General features: G+C 44.7%; 1 protein-coding gene across 3 annotated transcripts; it reads right to left on the bottom strand.

Moving 5' to 3' along the window:
• Window positions 1–2,212: 2,212 nt before the first annotated feature.
• On the bottom strand, window positions 2,213–14,581 carry UPK1B (uroplakin 1B). 3 transcript variants are annotated; one of them, XM_061988728.1, is made up of 9 exons: window positions 14,546–14,581; window positions 10,104–10,156; window positions 9,063–9,150; window positions 8,342–8,542; window positions 6,785–6,859; window positions 5,920–6,042; window positions 5,440–5,619; window positions 4,061–4,144; window positions 2,213–3,468 (listed from the first exon to the last, which is right to left on the bottom strand). In XM_061988728.1, the coding sequence occupies exons 3-9, from the start codon at window positions 9,129–9,131 to the stop codon at window positions 3,418–3,420; spliced, it is 783 nt and encodes a 260-aa protein (XP_061844712.1). In that variant the 5' UTR covers window positions 9,132–9,150; window positions 10,104–10,156; window positions 14,546–14,581; the 3' UTR covers window positions 2,213–3,417. The 3 variants fall into 3 exon arrangements, with proteins under 3 accessions (XP_061844712.1, XP_061844711.1, XP_010205622.1); XM_061988727.1 differs by lacking the exon at window positions 14,546–14,581 and adding an exon at window positions 14,374–14,430; XM_010207320.2 differs by lacking the exons at window positions 10,104–10,156; window positions 14,546–14,581 and adding an exon at window positions 14,374–14,431.
• Window positions 14,582–16,042: the final 1,461 nt, after the last annotated feature.

Raw genomic sequence — 16,042 nt, 5'->3', positions numbered from 1 at the left:
TGGGCATTGTATGTTGTATAAGGATCAGCAAGGTAAGGAGAAAAAGAGCCTTAGAGAGTCTGTGCAGAGAGATCTCGGACAGAAGAATTAGTGAGGGGAAAAGAGAAAAGGGTAGGAAAGCTTGTTGGAAAAATAGGGGCAGCCCCATGTTACCCTGCTTCCTGAAGGAACAGAGACCTTCAGCACTGCCAGACACAAATATTCAACAGCAGCAAACACATCAGGTTATGTTTATGTGTGCACAGGAGGGGAGCAGCTGAGGATTTGGGATTCTTGTTGGCTTGGAGGCCATGCTGCTCCAACAAGGATGAGCAAAGGATGTTTCTCAGAGAGACTCTGATTTCTCAGAGCTGGGAAAATTACAACAAATTAATAATCTAAAAGTGCAGTTGGTAACTCCACAGGAGAACTGAAACGTGATTTATTTTTGCCAAGAGAGAACTGAGAACTGTGAATATTCACACCTACAGAGAAGAAATACACAGAACAAATCTGCAAACAACCCACACAGCTTCCACCTGGAGAGGTTTTTTTCCTTCATCCTGCCTTAGTCCAGCAGCTTTCCTACAGATATACATACTGCCTGCTCTGAAGGCCACTTACAGCCATACATTTGGGCAGCTATCCAAACAGCTGAGAATGACCAGGATTTCTTTACAAGCCTTAGCCAACACATAAACCAGTTGACCACCATTCCTGTCATAGACACTATCCGTTCCTCACCCTTCCCTGGCATCCCAGGTAGGCAACTTGCAAAGATTGGATTCAACCTTCAGAAGTTGAGAAAAAACCAGAAAAAGCTGTGCAGGATTTTTTATGACCCTTCCAAATATCATTCTGCCATCAATCCAGTCTTCTTCCTCCTTAGTTCAGGCAGATAAAGCTGGGATTTTCCAGTTGCATGGTAGCATGCTTGGCTCTTCTGCATAGATCTGCCATTGCCCAGATGACTTGTACATCACAGCTTTTGTTGTTTTAAGAACATAAATCATAAAGTGCAACACAAGGGACAGGGTTATGATGCAGAAAGAAAATTTTAAGAACACACACTTAATTGGCTTAAGCCGCTGTTTATGCAATAGGTCAATGGTATCATTTGCAACTGGTCGGAGCAGTTATTACTGCAATATTCTGTTCAAAGTAGTCACCAAATCCTGCCAAACCCTGCAACATTGAGTGCAGTGTTATAGTCACACCAAATTCAGATGTAGCAGGAAGGAACAGACCTTTGAGTCTGAGGCAAGAGACCAGAGAAGGAAAATAATATTTGAAATTTTTTGTTTCTCTAATCCTAAAGTTTTTTCCAGGCCATATCTCGGGCCACATCCATATGCAGAAGGCCTTGCTAGTCTCTAGAAAGTCCCATTGCCCATTGTTTCACACATTTTCAGAGTTACTTGAGTTTCAGCAAGTGATCTTTTCACAAGAGTGCAGCTATCCACGAATACTGTCATGACTGAGGTATTGGAGGGATTTGGCCAAGCAAAGGCAGAGGCTGTGTGTCTTCACCGTCCTTCCTCCCTCATTTCCCTCCTCTCTGCTGTTGCACTTGGCAGGGGTTTACAGTTCATGGCAAGCAACAGAAAATCTAGTCTTTGCTGGTGCTTACTAACTTAGGTAGACACTGTTTCTCTTCAGATTTCTTTAGATTTTGGTATTGTAACTTTCAATAACATGCACACAAAAAACAATCCCTACCACCAGCTCCCTCCTCTTTAAAAAACAAACACAGGCCACTGACATACATGGGCTACATGGTCCATCCATGCCTCAAGTCTCTCAAAACAGTGCTGAAGACTAATTTCATTATGGAAATTGCTGAGAGTCCAAGATCTTTAAGACAGTCAGTACTTCACTGAACCAGTGGAGTGGCTGACCCATGGGGATTTTCCTTTCTGAGGGTACACATACCAAAAGAACCTTCTGTGTCGCTGGGACCCATCTCTTCCTCAAGTTACTCACCCTTATAGCAGCCTCTCTCTCCCACCCAGCAACCCAGGAAGGGATCATTCAACTACGGTTTCTGTAGCACTGTGCATCATGGTACTTTTCACTCTGATCTTCAAGATGAGATTACAGGAATTTAAAGTCTGCTTTGGCATTGCTCCAAATGTCCCAGATACAGACCTTTATCATTTCCCCTTCCCAAACATAGCCTTGAACAAGAAACAAAAATTCACATCTAAGTCTTTTTAATTGATATTTTGGTGAATATACAAAACCAAAGAATCAAGACAGGAGGCAAGAGTCAGGTTCTGAACCAGTACACCCTGGGAACAGGCTTCACCTTAAAACACTCTATACAGGAGCATATTTCACATGATTCATGTAACTACTGAAGTAAAGACAGCAGATCCGTCTGGGCCAGAGTAAGCAGCCTGTATGGAACTGAGTGAGAACTGCAACTGCTCATGCAAGGATTGGATTTGGTTCAGGTGCTTTGTTGCTTGTATTATTCACTTGTTGCCATTATTTGCCTTTTGTCCTACTCGATCCAGGGATGTAGATGGGAAAATACACAGGGAATATGCAGGTGGCTGAAGCAAGAAGCGTGGTAATCTAGAGGCATAGGACAACAACTTTCACAAAGCCAACTACAGCATAGGACCTCTCATGTTCTGCACAAATTCTAGCCTGTAGGTGTGTGAAAGCTTGTGTGAAGTGCATAACAGCTTTTTGAAGGAGTCGCTTGTTAGCAAGTGGAGCTTTTCCTGGACTGGCACTTCTGAAGTTAGGAGCACATGCAGCAGTTTCATTAGTGACAGGAGGTAGGCTTGAATCTAGGCAGCATATTGTTGAGGAGTGAGCTAGCCTTTTATGGGGCTTGACTAGCAACACACTTTTTGTCTGTGACATGTCTTTGCTTCTGTCACACTTAAACTCTTAGAGAACCTGTCTTATTCTAAGGCAAAGGGTGATAGAGACTAGGAACAGAAGTTGAATGACAAAATACGTTAGAGAGGTCTGCAGTCTTCTCCCTTGTAGCATCCATCTTTATTGGTCACAGAAGGTTACAGTTTTGCTCACATTTTGCTCTTTGCCGGAGCCTTTAACATTATGATTTACGTTCAACCTATTTTTAGAGAGAGATTTTTTTCTGAAGCAAGTGTATATGGACATTTCTTTTTCTGATGTCATCATTTCTTATCTTATGGCCCAAGGATTTCTTGCACAGTGAAAGGATTGTGCCTCGGTCAGGAGGCATTAGGGCTGGAGAACAAGGGGCAAAGAAGGGACAAGAAGATCCTTTCTTGGAGTTACCAGCTCAGTTTGTCAAGTTTTTGGACTGGGCAAAAGTAGATATGAGAGAGGTAGTGGGAAAACCTCAAATCCTCCTTGGCACAAGGAGAATGAAGCGGGAGACGAACAAATCAGTTTCACGTGGTACTTCAGGACAGTGCTGAGGACACTGGGTCTTCAGTACTCAAGTCTACTCCAGTAGAACATGGTACCAAGGAGGACGCAGAACTGAAATGACAAGGCTATTAAGTTTCTCTACTCCCCATTTCCTTCTGCCCACCTTTCCCCGAGCCCCATTTAGCCCTACCAGTAGGAGCGAGCAACAGAAATTCTTAAGAAGAAGAGTCTGTACGAGTAGGAGAAGCTTAAAGCTTGTTATGTGCAGCTATAAATATGTGACTGGACCACTCAGCTTGCTGAGTCTGTCACAAAGCTGCCGAACTTTGAGTAGTTAAAACACTTAAACAAAGTCTTCAAACTAGAAACCAAATTAACTGTCATGATTACTGTTTAGATGGTGCAATAGCCTTCACAAACAAGTATCTGAAAGCTGTGTTCTCTGTGTTGTATTGCTGACATGGCAGCAGACCACAGCAGGCCTGGAGGCCACCTAACTCCTCACCTGTGGAAGCCAGAATGGAGAGGAATTTGTAAATGTAGCCCTGTTTGTGGAACAGGCCACAGGCAGATTGGTGACGGATGAATAACTATGATGTACAGACATTTTGAATGCGTCAGTCCTGTCATCCACCTCCACCCAAATGGGTGCGGAATAGCAAGAAAAGAAAAGAGGAAACAAAGGTAAATATTAAGTACTCACAGTCCAGCAGAGGATGGCAAAACCAAACCAGGCAACACCCCAGGCATGTGTGTTCATTGGTGCAGAAATAACGTCATAGCAACCCTGTAAGATGACCGTGAGTGAATCAACACCAGCTTTGAGCTTGTGCTGCACAGCAACAAGCTTATTCACCTCTGAGAGAGACTGAAGTGGCACACTCTTACTACAGTTTGGGTGGCTCATAGGGTCTCAAGAAGACAAGCCAGAGCTACTCTGCTTACTGACAATTTGCAGATAGCCTACCCCTTCCTAGCTCCAAATACAAAATAGACCCGTTTTGGACACATGAAGGACAAATTCCTGTGCTATCCACTTGCCAGGTATATGTATATAACCAAACACCGTCAACACAGAGTCAGCCTCCAGAATCAGATTCTTGATTTAGCAAACTTGGAAGCTTGAATGTCTTCTAGAAATGCTTGCTAGTGCTGGAGTTAATGTTCATGACCCAGAAATCTGTTTGAATAGGACAAGCTGGTCTACTGAAAAGTTCTGCCTCGAAGAGGAGAACTGCTGACTTGCTCACTCATATTGTATACATTTATCTTTGGGCTAACTTTGATTCAGCTACTGTTCATGTACATGTTGATGTCACACTTTTTACTGGTGGCATTGGGAAAGTTCTCTCTCCATCAAGAAAACCTTTATTGCTATCTATCCTGTGTTAAGCAATATGATCAGGACTCTACAGGCATTGCTTCTTCTCCAGAAAGTTTTTTGGACACCTGTAGCTTACAGTGGAGGAGGAAGGCCATTCACTGTTCTCTTCCAGCAAGCCACTTCTGACCAACATATGTTAACTGGAAAAGGCAGAGAGGCTGCACCTCAAATACTGTGTTGAGTTTTGGGCCTCTCACTACAAGAAAGACATTGAGGTGCTGGAATGTGTCCAGAGACAGATAGTGAAGTGGGTGAAGGACCTGGAGAACACGTCTGATGAGAAGCGGCTGAGGGAGCTGAGGTTTTTTAGTCTGGAGAAGAGCAGGCTGAGGGGAGACATGATTACTTGCTACAACTACTGGAAAGGAGGTTGTAGTGAGGTGAGTGTTGGTCTTTCTTCCCAAGGAACAAGTGATAGGGCAAGAGGAAACCGCCTCAAGTTGGCCCAGAGAAGGTTTAGATTGGAAATTAGGATATAACTTTTTCACTGAGAGGGTCATTAAGCATTGGAATGAGCTGCCCAGGGAGATGATGGAGTCGCTGTCCCTAGAGGTACCTAAAAGCCATGTAGATAAGGGACCTAGTTTAGTTGAGTGATGGGCCTGGCAGTGTGGGGTTAGTGGCTGGACTCAATGATCGATCCTAAAGATCTTTTTCAATTGAAATGATTCAGTGATTCTATGATTTTATGATCTTACGTTGCTGTTATAGTAGCCAGGAACTCCAAGCTTGCAGCCATCAAGGTTGATGGGAGAGCCTTGGGCATCCAGGACACAGCAGTTGCGTGGCCAAGGGTAGTCAGCATCGCTGTGATTCTTGCGGAAGGCAGACGTGTAGTCTTGCCAGTCAGAGGGGCCCAGCACCCCGCAGCACTGGTTCTGTGAGGGGGAGAGAAGGGAATGGTCTTTATGGGTCCAGATCACAGTCTTGCACAATGCTGGACCCAACACATGGCTGGTTAGGCATTAACCACAAATTTATGGGGAAGATTTTTTGAGTGCCTGACTTTGACAGCCTGCCATCTGATAAATGAGCAAAATAGGGAGTGTGGCAGGACTTTTGTTAAGGTTCAAGGCAGATGCCGTCCTCTTTATTACCAAGCAGCCCCAAGGAGGAATTGAAATTCCAGGGCTGTGGAGCATTTAGTAATTAGTGAGAGTTTTGGGTGTTATTATTACCTGAAGCATGAGTCTATTCCATGTGGCTGTGACCCCATCGGACATCCACTTGTCATTGTTATTGTCTGTCTCTGACTTCTGATACCTCTCCAGCATTTGCTTTAAGAAGAGATTTGGAGTGAGCTGCAGAAAAAAAAAAAAAAAAAAGAAAAACGAACAGAAGAATGCAGAAACTTTATAAATAAGTGGCCATGTAAAGCAAATATAGGGTTATTTAGGGTGTGTGTTTGCTCTTTTCAGTGTCTTTCTGGAGAACTGGAATGCTGCTTCTCCCCCCAGTTTTACACACAGGAGAATGAAAAGCAGGTTTTAAGGAGTGGGAACAGCAAACATCTTGAGCATGACTCTCAAGCGAGCTCTACCAGATATCAGATCACAGGATATTTGCAGAAACTATGTGTTACATCTGATACATTCTTGGAACTAAAGCATAACAAGTAATTTCCCTCCTTACCAGTATCTCAGATAGCCCATATAATCTTTCCCTCACTAATAATACTGCCTGGGACAATGTCTTCTGCATGTATGATTGACTAATCATGCTGTAGCTGAAAGACTAAACACTTTGTATTGATGACTCAGCTAACCCATGCTGTTATTTCCTTAACTCCAAGGTTGTAAACGTTTTAAAATGCTAAAAATAAGAAAACTATGGCAAAAGGAACAAAGCTATTTTCTTGATTTGAATAATGATGTCAGAGACTTTCACCATAGGGTCTTATTCTAGCTCAAAGCAGTAGTGCTTTGAGTTTACACTGTAGCACCACACAGGGGGATTACTATACTGAGCAGGACTGCTGTGTGCCCCAGAACTGCAATGCTTCCCAGCATGGCTGCAAGAATGAATGAGGAAAGAAATACTCACAAAGTCTCGCTGAGTCGCTGCCGTGATGCAAGAAGCCATTTCAAATGCATAAGTTATCAGCATCAGAATAATATACTATGGGAGACAGACAGCAGAGTTAGCTCTTGGAGAAACAGTTACCACAGATTTTTTCAAGATTAAGCCTAAAACGTTGCTCAACGAAAAGGACACCAGGCTCTCCTAATGCCCTCAGTCCTCTCTGTGACCCTGAACATTCATGGAGCCCTTCCCTGTGCTTGTTTCAGTTTGCAATCTGCTTTCTTGAAGGTGTATGCCTGGAATCATGTCACAGACAAGATTTCATCAGAATTCCATGTCATTAATACGATCCTGCCTCTATGGAAAATACTTTGATATGCTCTAGAATAACATCTGCCCTTTGTTGCATCTCACTGTCAACTTGTGCTTATGCCATGTCTCCTCCTTCCACTTGCCAGCTATAAGCTTTTCAGCAGGTAGCTGTTTGAAGAAACAGAAGGTGCAATTTAGGTTGTCATTCAGATCCTCCTGACTTTGCACTGTCAAATTTCCCCAGCACTCCCGCTTTATAAGCAAAGATCCTTCAGGAAAAGGACCACCTCTCTTGGTCTACTTCATGACTTCTCTTGTCTCCTCAGCATAACCTCTTTAACCTTTGCCATACTCCCTTCTTCGTGCCTCTGTTTCTCTCCATATTTTGTAATGTTTTCAGATTCAAGGCATTTATTTTCTTCTTACCCCATCTTCTGTCCTTTTTACCCTGTCTCCTCCCGTATACCATAGCCTTGGGTTTCAGCCAAGACACCAAAATTCAAAGTGAAGGAAATTCTTCTCCATCAGATAGTTGCGGCCAAATTCCCTGGCATAGAAGTTCAGATCTCTGTTTTTTGTTTAAAACAGACAACATCATCCCATATTAAACCAAGAGAGAGCCAACTCCAGAGTTTTCAGCACAACCCTTTGTTAATGCAAGCACCAATTAAGTTTTGCCACTGGCAACCTAAAGGATTAAGTATGAAAATGTAGAGAGATTTGTTCATGTCTTAACTTTTTCCTTGACTTATCAAAGCTCTCAGTCCCCACCCCTGTAATTTCTGCCTGCCTGCTGATGTCTAATGTTCTTGATTGCACTCATATTTAGTGTACTAACACATACTAATGCCTTGTAGAGCAGTCATTACTTATCAGCTCTTAAACTCAATAGTATATGACAGGTGAAAGGCAGTAAGGGGTGTGGAGAAACAAGGATTTAAGCTACATCCAGGGTACATCTGATTACACAAGTGCTTCTGCATTGCTTCAGGGCAAGGTCAGAGTCCAGACAGTCAGCTTAAACCTCCGTTGTGACATCACAATTAATTTCCTTAACCTGGTTTGGAAGCTTCTCATGCATGTATCCTTACAGGAGTCACCCGATGGGACACCACAGCCATAATCAAGAGGAATCTTTGACTCCTTATCAGTAATAAAAGCTGGTTTTGCTCAGTGGGTGATTACTAAGATGAGCAAAGAAGTTAAAGTGACTTTTTTTTTTTCCAGTTTGGCAGCAATAGGTGAGGCAAATTTTGCTGTACTTACCACCAGCAGCAAGGTCCTGCTGGACTTGATGACTGCAATGATACCAAGGATAGACAGAGCAAAGAGTGCAAAGCCAACAAAGATGCCAATCCAGGCAGCAGCATAGATGTCATCATTTTCTGTGGCTTCCAGCAGTGGGTAGAGACCATGGGGATCAGACACAAAGAAGATGCACTCTGCTGTCAGGGCAATGCCACACATCTGAGAAGAACAAGTTTGTGATATGCATTAGATTAAGCTTCCCCAAAGAAACAGAAGAGACAGAAAAAGATGGAGACCTTTTATTTCTTTCATCTCCTGACAAACAAGAGCTACTCTGCTCCATCTCTGCCTGAATCTACAACCTCTTGTATTGTGCCTTTAGGCAAAACTCACCCAGTTTAGATCTGAAGAGGTCAAGCCTAAGACTTGAGAATGTTAAGAAAGAATTAACAGAACCTTTCCCATTGTTATATGGAGGAAAGTGGCTGGAAAGATGTTGATCAGTAGCAAAGGCTCTTCCCCTGCAACTCATGTTGGTCTTGTGAATCAGCCCCAGCTGTCCATTGCTGTCCCCTCCTCACCCAACTGATCAGCTCTTCTTTAGTCCTCCTTTCATGCTTTACTGGTCAATTTACGTGTAGACTTCACATGAAGAGGAATTTCATGGCTGGGGTCCATTGTTTTAAGAAGTCTTATACTGCAAGGAAGCTTCCACCTATATTTGTCCCACTTCACTTACCCCAATGACCACATTCCCAAAGACTAATAGACCCTGGAAGATGCGTATGCCATCATCACTTTTTGCCATCTTTAATTGCTCATGCAACCTAGGAAAAAACAAAGTCCATCTTCAGTTACACCAGTACAATAGACTTCACTGAAAAATAGATAGGATAAGGATGGATGTCAGCCTGTCTGTACAGCTTCCACTCCTTGTTTCATAGTAGTTTCAGAGAAGAAACTTCCCCAGGTGTGAACTTGGTAACTCAAACTCTCCCTAGTACTTGAGCTACAGAAGACTGGGATGACTCTGGGGGCAGCCAGTGTCTTTGGCCCCCTTCTGGTTAGGGTTTTCATCATCACAACAGCACCCGTGCAAACCTCAGCTCATGATGTTGCATTTCCACATGGCTGGAAACACCAGCTGCACCTAGGTGGACAAGGGACAAGTTCAGTGCCCTCACCTTGCTCATCTTCCAAAGAAGCCAGCTTTATCTCAGGGTATGCTATTCACCCTAAGAGCTGTTTCATTTTGGCCAGCATTACCATGGGCCCATGCCTATGGCATTTTAGCTGTATCCCACATGGCTTGGCATGGTTTGGCATCACCTTGCTAAGAGTAGCCCCATGGGAACTGGAGCTGAGCCCCCCATTCTTGGTCAGGTGTGAGGGAGGGAGCAGCTCAGGCTGCAGTTGGCTCACAGGAACTAAGTCAAGGAACATTTCCACCAAATTCCTGAGAACACTACATCCTGCAGGCTGGGGCCAGGTGCCCCGCATCAAATTCACCCCTTACAGAGAGACTGGCATAACAGGGCACCTCAGAGGTGTGAGACCTCTTGGAGAAACAAACCCATATGCCAGCACCAACCAAGTCCTTTCAAAGAGACAGAGCGCATATGTGCATGGAGAGAGGGAGGGGAAAAAAACCCAACCCTGAGACAGCTGTGTTTGCCAGGTGATTAAGAAAATATAAGCTGTGAAACAAAGACTGAAGTGGGCCCAACTTGAGCAGAGAATTACAAAAAGCAGCTTGAACATCCCTCTTATTCCAGAGTACCTGTACTAGTGCCTTCTCTTGCTGGAGTTACTGACTCAGATTCTTCAAAGAAGCTGTTGGAAAATAAGAGCAAACATGGATGTCAATGAAGAGGAGTTTCTTGAGGAACAGAGCACTGTGGGACCTCTCTAGCAATGCACCTTCAGCATCCTCAGCAGCGGTCCTTTTAGGGTAGGAAGGACTTTCAACAGTGACAGTGGGAAAGCAGAATTTTCTACCATCCTTTGTTTGAAGGTTAAGCGTGAGAGATCTCCAGTGCTCTCATCCTTCTACCAGAAGCAGCGTGAGTGGAAACAGCCTTTATTTCCAAGGTGAGAAGCCATTTTTATAACCAGACAGGTATTTGGAAGTCAGCTCACACCTGAAGCTTTATGGCTCTATATTTAAAATGTCAGGCTCACGAGGTCAACCTGAAGCTCTGTCCCTGTCAAACTTGTTGGCCAGTCAGCGTGCCAGGCGGGCTCACAAAATTTCCTTGCAAGTCATATCTGGGTCTGGGCAACCTTTAGCCATATGTCATCTACAAACCAACTTTGCAGAGTCTGCCAGACTTGAGACAGACGCTGGTCCTCTACTCAGCTAAAAGATGGAGGGACCACTGACTGGCTCATGGATCTTTGTGCAGCAAACTTTAGAGATTTTCAAAAAGCCTTTGGTTATTGGCATCTAAGAGACATCATAAGTCAGAGGACAGTTCAAAATGTAGGGAAATCTTCCCTGCTCAAATGCAAGCCCCTGAACTTGGAGTACTAGGTGAGAAAGCAGGTCTACTCCATCTGCCCTGTAGACAGCAGGATTGTGTGCATCACGTGGCTAGCGTGACAGATCACGCCAAGTGTGACTAATGAAGTGACGACCCTTTGCTTAACTTTCCAGGAACTTCTTTCTCCCTCCCTTTCTCTCTTACAGGATCCCCTGCAGTGTAATGACAGCACTCGCCTCTTGTATGGAGGCTGTCCATCCAGCCCATGTGCTTGCCTCCCCACAAGCTGGCTTTCTTTTCTTTCTTGGCATGCAGGACTTGGCTCACTCTTGCCTCTCCTTGGGCAAATATTACTGCAGCCATGCCATTCCAAGAAAGGAAGACTCTTCTCCTGAGGCAAGCCCATCTCCTAGGCTACTGTAACTAGGAGGAAAGCTAGACATGGTCACCACCACACAGGTATTAGCTGGAGAGTGGCAAGCTTTTAGGCAACTTAGGGCTCTCTAGTACCTTACTTACAGTGTAGGGCAATGGGAAGCAGAGACAGAAAAGAGAAAAATGGAAAGAGGAGCCTTTACTGTAGACCTAAAAATAAACACTGTAATGATGTTGCCATATTAGTATGAACTCTCCCTGTGCCTCCAAGTGGAGTCCATTTCTCACTTCATTTCTCTGTGCCACATGTAGCAACTCCTTGTCTGGCCCCTACACTCTTGTAGAGGGTCTGATGGCATTTCAGATGAGAGACTGGGGAGGTGCTCCAAGGCTGTGACAACAGCTGGGCAGCTGGAAAGTCCACTGTCCAATATGCCCCAGAGGAGAAGCTGGGAGATCTGAGGCTTTCTACTCGCTGCCCACCCCTCACACCTCAGAGGTTAAGCAAGAGCAGCTTGCACAGCACTTGGTGAAGGTGCATGACTACAGAGGCATGAGGCAAACCTTGGCCAGCTTGCCTGAGGCAAGATGCATGCAGGTATGACTCACAATCACCCATGTGCTGTAACACAGGGGTAGTCCTCCTCCCAGCCCCAGGAGACAGGCACTAGTAGCTCCTGCCAGAGGACATGAATCAGGTCGGAAGCAGAGGAGCCTTCTGCGTGGGCTGCTTAAGATTACTTTTATGACCCAAATACAGTTTCCTGAGCCCCCAGGGAAACCTCTGAGGAAACTGCAGCTTCAGCTGCAGCCATTATCCAAAATCTCCACATGAGAAGGTGGACAGGTCCTAGGATTTCAGCCTTGAGATTGCACAGATTTGATGTTCCTCAACACATCCTAGGTATCTTGCAATTTAGCTGTGGCACATCTAGGTCCTAGGTATTCAATTATCACTACCACAGACTTTGTTCCATGCAGCTCTGGAAAGGTGTCTTGTTTCTCCCATCATACCACAAAAACTTCTCGAAGCACATACTTCCTCCTTTTCCTTGAGTCCTGGTCACAACCCGGACTGCAACTTCTCCCCTCTCTCTCTACTCCACTCTTTACACTCATGACGGTCCAGTTGAGCCTGGTGGAGCCCAGGCACAGTGGTAGCCCTGCTTCCACCTGTTCCTTCCCCAGTAGCCGACAGACCTCATATTTCCACGTCCTTGGAGCTTTCTTGATGTCTATTCCTCTGCTCACAATGGCTCTGTGAGACCTACATCACAACTGCCAAAAAGTGTGAGCCAAAAAGTAAGCACTTTTCTGCTGAGGCTGGTTTCTGCCCTTTCATTTTAGGTGACAACCCTATACAGGCTTTCAAAGAAAGCCTTACTCACTTCACTTGCTGGATTTAGTCAGGATTCAGTCTATGTTGAGCATCCCTTGCACACATTGGGCTAGTTGATCTCCTGAAGCCTCCACATTGTCTTTCTGTAGATTTGGACTAGATTTCAGTAGCCTTAAAGACAAATGCCCCTATGCTTAGCCTAGTCCTACTCCATCTATAGCCAAAATAACCAACAGATGAGAACTGGTTTGGCATTGCCCCACGCTGAAGCAGGTCACATTTTGAATGCCTTACTTTTTGTGCTATTTGTGGTGGAGTCATGGCACTGTGACCTAGGGGTGTACAAAACACTCCTGTGAGCATCATTTGCTTCTACAGCCAGTTCTTGGAGATCTCTCAGCACAGCAGAGGAGCTCACAGGGGCTTTGCCTCACTCCTTGCCTACCCTTCCTTTGCTTCAGCGTCTCCGTGCAGGGAGTTGTGCTCTCAAGGGATGCATTTGTTTTATTACTCACGGGCTCCACGTGTCTTTGGCTGAAGGGCTCTGTGCCGCCCAAGTGCAACTAAACAAACCCAGCCTTTCAACAGTTGAAACCTGCTCCCTGCCCAGATCCTCCTCCAGTGCAAGATCCTGGGCACCACACCTCTTGTCCCTCATGCTGGAGAGCATGTCTCAACAGGCAGGACAGAGTTGCCTGGGCTGGGGTGCTAACAGAGGGAAGCCAGGGAGGTGGCATTGCTGCTGGAGGTGCCATGACAGTACTGGGGGGAAGCCTCCATGAGCCACAGATGTACTCACAGAGCCCTGACCTGCCAGAGGCTCTGATTCATCAAGGCATGACAGGTCAAACAGCAATAAATCTACTTTTTTTTTTTTCCCCCAATAGGTTTTAGTGGAAAATGTAGCCCCTAAGGGAGTTAAAAAGAAGGTAGTTTCCAAGTATGTATGACACCTTCAGAGTTACACGTTTTTTAAGAGGGTGCAATTAAATACGTTATTGGAGAGTTACTTGGACTCTGCTGTAAGAAACCAAATGCTTTCCAAATGTCAATTCATCATTTGTTTACTTATTTTAAAGCAAACACCTCCAGCACACACAAAGCCGCTCACTCCTCCCGCCCCACCGAGCTTTCCCCATCGCTCCACCTGCCCCGAAAGACAGCCACTGCTGACAAGAGAACAGCCTGTGCCCTGAGAGTCAGCCACACTCAGAAGAGGAAAAACCAGCCAGCTATTTTGTGCTACCAGGAGAGAAAAAAATAAAGGAAAACCAAAGCTCAGCATCAAGCAGGGGTCATAGACTAATTAAGTTTCCTTTCAAGAGAGATTGCTATGAAATGAAGCCTATATGAACAGTGGAATGGCTGGTAAATCATCATCAAGCATAATTACCTCGGAAACAGAGCTGGGAGGTAGTTTTTTCCTCCCCCCGATTAGCTCAACACAGACAAAACAAGAGGAGCTGTGGGTTTTTTTGTCTTTCCTATTTTCACAAGTAGGAGAGAATTACAGGATTTGTCTTTCTCTGTAACATTTCTTTTTTTTACACTCAGATATATTTGCAATAGATTTAATTTTCCCATTGTCTCCTCCCCAGTCTTTAGGAGAAAATGTGAAACAAATTAAAACAGCCATATAGAGAAGACACAGCCTGAGGCAAGAAAAATGAAATAATAATCTCCTGCATTTAACCTTATCCAGGTACCAGACTCCCACATACTAAACACAGCCCAGGGATTAAAAAAATAAAAAAACACCCATTAAATACAAAAACTTCCTTTTTCTCCCAACAGACATTTGTAACTCACGTGCCTCATGAAGAGGAAGGTGATGACCGAAGCAAGGCACTTACCCTTCCCTTCCCTTCCCTTCTTGTGATGCTTCCCAGCAGAAATCCCTAGCCACCTGCAAAACTGAAAAAGCCCCTTTCTCCCTCCCAGCTTCCCTGGGCTTTAAAGAGCGCAGGTGCTGTGTGATTGGTAGGGTGCCCATCACATGAGGAAAACTTTTTTTTCTAGCCAAACCTGTTCCCTGATGGAGGACCTGGAGGGTGTCTCTGTGATTCTTAGATGTTATCGGAATGCAGTTGTGCCGAAAACACAAAGCTTTAAAGAATTTCTATTATTAGACTCACGAAAAGGGTGGATGAATGACTCACTCCTACGAGATACTTGAACTTTAAAAGAGCACGGGCAAGTTGGAAGGAAGTAAATATATTAGGATTGTTGGACTGCTGATGGAACATGGGCATGGGAAGAATGTACTGACTAGATTTTTCTCTTTTGAGAGTAAATTAATGTGTTCATTGAATTATGCTGCATGGGGAAAATCCAGTGGTTTGGGCTGAATCCATTTAAATTTTATTTAGCTTGGAATTTTTTTGGAAACAAAAGTGTTGGCTACTTTGCAAGAAATTATGGATAACATGAAAAATGGGGAGATTATTATGTTTCGTTGAGCCCTCTGGATTTTTAACACGTTCCATCTTATTGAGACTGAGTAAAAGTCAAGCACAGACATTTATATTAATTGGCTTGTGATGAATAGAAAGGGGCTGAGGCTGAGGAAAGCAGTGGAAAAAGAATGTCTCTTACCTTCCTCTCCCTCAGCCATTCTAGTACTATTCTGCCAAAATTGTGATTCCCATTACTGGAGCCTTGAGGAGGTCTCTGGCAAAAGCACAGGTGCTTGATGTTCTTCATCTGCTGGTGCAAAAAAAATACCCAAATGAATAATGGGCTTGGGAAAGGTGATGGGAGATCCATGCTTTTTGAGCCCTTCATAAGTCAAAAGCAAACATCACAAGAAAGTCTCGCTCTCCCTCTCCTTGGTAGCCATTCTTGCAAATATCTTGTGGGAGATTAATGAGAACTACAATTCATGTTTTATGATCCCTTTGGTACCTGGAGACAACTGGTGAGAGATTCAGCTCTCCCACGAGACCCCCATGAGATTTCACCTTGAGGAAAGGTAAGAGCTTTTGGCATTTCCAGCTCCATGGAGTATCACAGCAGTATGCAAAAGAAGACATGATAATTCCAGCCAGCCTGATCTAGTAGACAGAGACAATAAATTTGTCACTTGAGTACTCAAGGGTAGGGATGCAGATTTGTCTAGGCCTAAATAGCCCAGACCTGCTTGCCCAGTATTTGTGATTCCCACAACATATGAAGTCTATTTTGGTGCAATTGCCACTCCATGCTTCAGCATTGCTGGGGACACTGGGCATTTCACACCAGCTGGTGTGCTGGGGCCAAGGAAGGCAGGCTCCTGTCAGCTGGTAGGGGGAGAAGCAGTGCATCTCCTGAGCATCCCAGCCTGACCAGTCACAAGGCAGTGGTTGGATCCAAGCCTGCCATGGTAAGACACGCCAGCACATCTCAGCTGGGAGGAGAAAATAGGTAGCAAGTGTGGCAATGCTCTTTTGGGAGAAGAGGATGAGGCAAGAGGAGAGAGGAAAGGGAAAGCTGTTAGTGAAATTCACAGTCTTGCCAGTCACCAGCACTGAGACTGGCTGTTTG

The sequence above is a fragment of the Colius striatus genome, chromosome 1 (genome assembly GCF_028858725.1).
Source record: "Colius striatus isolate bColStr4 chromosome 1, bColStr4.1.hap1, whole genome shotgun sequence".
Taxonomy (NCBI): Eukaryota; Metazoa; Chordata; class Aves; order Coliiformes; family Coliidae; genus Colius; species Colius striatus.
The sequence above is the reverse complement of the archived record's forward strand: the minus strand, read 5'-3'. Positions and strand labels throughout refer to the sequence as shown.